Below are 5,335 nucleotides of genomic sequence, written 5' to 3'. Positions count from 1 at the left end.
GGAGAGAGAGGGGGTGACTGCGGTTATGATAGCAGCTTTATATAGTATTGCTTAGCGTAATTACGCTAAACAACACAATCAACACGGAAAAGCCCCTCTTCTTTAATAATGGAGGATAACAATAATGATGGTCGATTGCCGTCAGGTCCGACGGGGAGCGGGAGGGGGAGCGGGAGGGGCAAAAGAAGAAATGCTTGAAATGCTGTTGGGTTTAAGGGTTTCGTTGGTTGGTTGGTTGGACGAGACCGGTTGCATTCTTCCCGCTAGAGGCGAATAAGCAAAAGACATAAATGGGGGAGAGAGAGAGAGAAAAAGTCAGCAACGGAGAGGCGCCGTTCCCTCCTCTTCCCTCCTCTTTTCCCCCCTTTCCTCCCCCCCTCCCCCCTTCCCCACCTTGTCCTTGAGTTCCAGTTTCCTCTCCATCTCCTGCACCTTCTGCCCCAGTCGGTGGTTCTCCTCGCTCAGCTCGGACATCTGATCCTCAAAGTCCGTCTCCGCGACACTGTTCAGGCACACGGGGGCTTTGGGACCCGACTGTACGGAAGATTCCTTTCGGAGCATCTGGGTGGTGGTGGTGGTGGGGGGGGGCCACACACGGGGTGGAGGGGAAAACGAGGGGGGGGGAGAAAACCAGAAAAGTTAGGATCATGAAAATGGAAACGTGGAAAATTGAAGTCGTACGAAGCCAGCGGGACAAACCCCACCCACCCCGAGGAAACGGCTTGCAGAGCCACCGGAGTGACTGGGGTGTATGTGTGTGTATGTATGTGTGTATGTATGTGTATGTGTGTGTATGTGTGTGTGGGGCGCCCAGGCCCACTTGGTGCCCCCCTCACCCCAGTTACCGTCCCCTCTCCCCCCACCCACCACATCTCCCAGCAGCGAGGCGGGCATGAGCTGCTGCATCATTTGCTTAGCGTCCTCCAGCGCCTTCTCCATCTCCAGCTTGATGCAGTGCTGCACGTATGGGCATGGTTGTGTTTTTTGGGGGGGGTCGGGTCGGGTCGGGTCGGGTCGGGGGGAATTTTTTAATTGCTACCCAGAAATTCATTTGTCGATCCACCAGCAGCAGCAGCAGCAGCAGCAGCAGCAGCAGCAGCTCTATCATTCCGCGAATGGCATTTCCGTCATTCCCCCTTTCCTTCCTTCCTTGCGCTTCCCTCTCAACCTCCCACCCCTCTCAACCTTTTCCCAAACAAACCTGGTGGAAGGGGAAATGACGTATTTCGTCCCGCACCTCCCCCCCTCCACTCCTCTCCCAATGTATCCCCCTTCTCCCCCCCACACACACACCATCACTCGAATTTCGTTATTCCGTTGAACTCCCCAGGCAGTTCGCAGTTGACTGTTTTGCACGTCTCTCGGAACAATGTTTTCCTTTGGCCGTGGTATGCATATAATACTCAATCCCCCCTCTTACCCCTCCTCTTACCCCCAAAGAACACACACACATACACACACAGATTCACCTCGTCCCCCCCCTCTGTTCTCCTCACCTGTCTCTGCACGTGCCGCTCCACCCTAGCCACCATCTCATCAAGGTTGAGCGGCTTCATCATGTAGTCGGCAGCGCCCGACTGGAGGGCCTGGACCGCGCTCAGCGGGCCGCCCCGGGAGCCCAGGACCAGTACGGCAACTGTGGGGTTCAGGGACTGCAGCTGACGGATCAGCTGCGCGCGGGGGGGGGGAGGGAATAAAAGGAGGGTGGGATATATATGGGACCCGTCGGGGGGTTTGTGCAACGCATAACACCGGGGGGGGGAGGAGGGGAAATCTGCTTAGCCATGGAAACTGGTGCAAAGAGGACGCGGGTGGAAAAAGGGGTTCGTGAAGAGGAAGGAGGGGAGTCAAGACGATCTATTGGCGAATGAAGCAGATCACCAGAGATGGACGGGAAGGGTGTGTGTGTACGGGGGCGGTGTAAGGGGGCGGTGTAAGGGGGCGGTGTAAGGGGGCGGAGGGAGGGGGAGGAGGGAGGGGGAGGAGGGAGGGGGAGGAGGGAGGTTTCGGGAAGGGGGGAAACGAGGCTGCGGCGGAGGCAAAGGCAGGGAATGGCGGAGGCGGTGGCCGAATGCCTGGCTGGCATTATCTAAGGATATAGATAACCAGGAAGGCAAAGCAGGAAGGGGGTTAGGGCCCTATGGGTCCGTTGCGCTCTGGCTCATTCACCCATTACCTGTCGGGTGTCGACTAGCTCGTTGTCTGAGTCAATAATCACAATGTCTGGGTAAACCTGCGGAGATCCCAGGCGTTGACCAGGGGGGTTTCGCATTATGATGGTTTCAAAAGGGGTAATATGGAAGGGTCAGCCGTGGCGGGAAATGTGCGATTTTGGCAGTAGCCGCATGCGAAGCGTCCGGTCCATGCCCTGGGATGTGGACATGATCAGGACCCACCTCCTTCTCCGCAAACAGCTTCAACGCCTCTTCAATGTTGTCTGTTGTATTGTCATCGTATCCCTGGTAGAAATGGCACGCAGAACGGTCAGGAAACGCGCCCCGGGACGCGCCCGCGCACCGACAGCCCTTGCTCTCACCTCGGCAGACAACATCTGCAGGACTGCCTCCTTGTCGCTGCTAAGTTCGTCCGCCACAACCAGCACAAGCACTGTTCCATATTTTTCCCAATGAGTACTTTTCTTGACAACTGCAAAAATGGAGGGAGACGAGTCCGAGTCGAGATGGGACGACGCGCCGTCGCGTCCAGCATGTAGCCCAGCTTTTTTAAGCTGTTGGAAGCTGCCTCGGCGCTTTACAGGTAGCGCCTGCTGCTGCGGTGTTGTGCTCTGGTTTAGCTGTAAGGTGCCTGGCTTGCCAAGCAATCCACTTGGCGTACGCCCTGGCAAGCGCCTGCCTCCCGAGGGTGGAGCCTTATTGGGAACCGGCCTGTCAGCACCGTCCTCCATGTAGACCGCTGCTACAAGGCTAACTCAAGTCATCTCGCTGTTCACATCTTCGGTCGCCATGACACCAACGCCGCTTGATAGTATTCTCCGGGAGTTATGACGGCCCTATCCAAGACACCCTACATCCAGGCGATTGCGGGGAACGCCCCCAATAGGGTGTCAAGAATACAATCAGAAGGGTCGGGCACCGCGTCCACGGCTTGCTCAGTAACTGTCATTGAAGCCAGAAGTGTTATTCACCTGCGTCGAAAAACCTAGTATGTGTGTGCTGAGGGAACCTATTGACGTAAATTCAATCCTGCATTCGGAAAGGCCTGCTAGGGTACAGCTGCGCTAGCTTCAATATTTCTCGTTAAAGTGTGAGCTAATATTTCTCTCGTGGAGCACGGAAAGGGTGAAAGAACGCCAAATGAACAAGGAAAATAACAAGCGTGCTTCACCTCCAGTTTTCACCGTAACCCAGCGCAGCACGCTTCAAGGGAGCCTTGCCAGCACAAGGCGATGCAAAGCATCGGCCGCGCCTCTGCCGTTTGGCCACCGTTACGGACGCGTACTTCTGTACGATGACAGTTTTTTGTTCTCGCTCCCGATGCAAACTTTACCACTGTTTCTTGAAAAGCGCGTCTCCGCTCTACTTGAATGCTTCCAAAGACAGTATGTGTGCGGTGGACTTGAATACGAACCCCACCCCATCAGTGTTCACCACTCCTAATCGTAATGCGAATAATGAATAGCATACTGGAAGGCCCTCCTACCCCAAAGTTTTTTATTAGCTTTACTTTTTCTTGCGGTCATAGAAGGAACACTGAAAGGTCGCCAGTTTGCGTCTCGGTAGCGTCGAGACTGAACTGCCTTGTTTGGAGCGTACAGTCAAATAAATTCAAGTAATCTTGAACGGAATGCTCATGAAGTGCTCAAGGAGTTTCGTCGGAGGTTGTTGGCGGAATGAGACTCAAGTCGTATTGATTGGGATCCAAGAGAATCATCGAAGTTTCTTTGAAGTGATTATGGGAAGCCTGGTGCTACCTACATTGGATGGTGTGGCATATGACCCAACCGCGCCTAGGGAGAAGTTGTAACATCTTGAGGTGTGTATAGTTAAATCCCCTAATCTAATCCTGGTCACATAAACGCCCCATGACAGATTATCCGTTGTGGGGGTACACATGTTGCTGGCCAGTACCGTCGGTACAACACGCAACATCTGTCCGTATCTGTCTTGTCTTGCGTAGAGTTCCGTGGAGTCGTTACCGGTTGGGACGTATTCTCATCGCTTCTTGTTTTCCCAACACGCGAGCCTGCGTTCACTTGCTGTCACGGGAGCCGTAGGTGGTCAATTGGCCACTGAGTATGCCCGGGGCCGTTTGATACTAAGGAGGAGGAAATAAAGTTGTGTCCATTCGCCTTGCCGCCTCCAGCCCATCTGTCCAGCACAACTTGCACTTTCCGCAAAGCAGAGGCCCTTTCACTCACTCCCGCCGCTTCTGGCACATTCGCCCTCCTATCGCTTTCCATGTGCTACTCACTTTATTAAGCGATGCAGACACTTCGTTCCATCCTAGCCTCGTACGAGGGCGAGTCGTTCTGGCCATCACTCAGCCGCCCGCGTGCACCTACTGTAATAGCTGGCCGCTGGAAAGACCTATCAAGATGCTGGGAGAGTGCGTTGCGGTGTATGCATAGACAATCTTAGTGCCCTACTATACGGCAGCTGATACAACTACTGGCACGCCCAGATCTTCAGGACAGCATTATACGGATATTCTTACAAAAGATATTACCGGACGATTTATTGCCTTGCTTATTGCTATCCTCCGTCCCATCTCCCCTTTTACGTAGGTCCTCAAGATAACCACCTTGCATACACATACATACACACATACACACATACATACATACATACATACATACATACATACATACATACATACATACATCAGCCGTACCTTACTTACAGTGAGAGAGAAAACAGGCAGCATTGCGGCTGAATACCGCACCCCACCAGAAGCTAGAAGGGTGTACCCAGGCAAATCCTCGGAAAGAGATCATGTATGGCGATAGATAAGAAGACGCTGATGGAACGCTTCGTTATTTGTCAAGTCTGCAGCAATCATGGCTACTGCCCAGTTGACAGTCGACACGATGATGGCTTTTTTACTTCCCAGCCAAGCAATACAGGCAACCGAGACGTTGCTAAGCATCACACGCATGATTTAAACGCCTACATAGTACAGAGCCGCCGGATAGACCGCCACCCTTAGCGTCACCGTCGGCAACAAAACCCAAGAACTCAAGGATCAATTCGTACATCCTGGCCAAGTCCTTCTGGATGGCAGCAAAGGGTGCACTTGGCTGGGAGCGTGTGTCAAAGTAGCTTCGCTCCGACCTGGTTACTTGCGCATTTTACCCGCCCACGCCACCCGCCAGCGG

General features: G+C 53.8%; 1 protein-coding gene across 1 annotated transcript in view; it reads right to left on the bottom strand.

The window, feature by feature from the left end:
- Positions 1-2,905, bottom strand: part of VOLCADRAFT_97137 (uncharacterized protein) — a gene marked incomplete at both ends in the record, with an annotated part of 4,988 nt that extends 2,083 nt beyond the window's left edge. Inside the window, 6 exons of the mRNA XM_002956122.1 lie at positions 394-561; positions 868-957; positions 1,497-1,670; positions 2,177-2,233; positions 2,397-2,459; positions 2,537-2,905. Coding sequence (XP_002956168.1) covers positions 394-561; positions 868-957; positions 1,497-1,670; positions 2,177-2,233; positions 2,397-2,459; positions 2,537-2,905 — 921 coding nt within the window. The remainder of the gene's footprint in view (positions 1-393; positions 562-867; positions 958-1,496; positions 1,671-2,176; positions 2,234-2,396; positions 2,460-2,536) is intronic.
- Between the last annotated feature and the right edge of the window lie 2,430 nt (positions 2,906-5,335).

The sequence above is a fragment of the Volvox carteri genome, assembly GCF_000143455.1.
Source record: "Volvox carteri f. nagariensis unplaced genomic scaffold VOLCAscaffold_58, whole genome shotgun sequence".
NCBI classification, from domain to species: Eukaryota; Viridiplantae; Chlorophyta; class Chlorophyceae; order Chlamydomonadales; family Volvocaceae; genus Volvox; species Volvox carteri.
The sequence above is the reverse complement of the archived record's forward strand: the minus strand, read 5'-3'. Positions and strand labels throughout refer to the sequence as shown.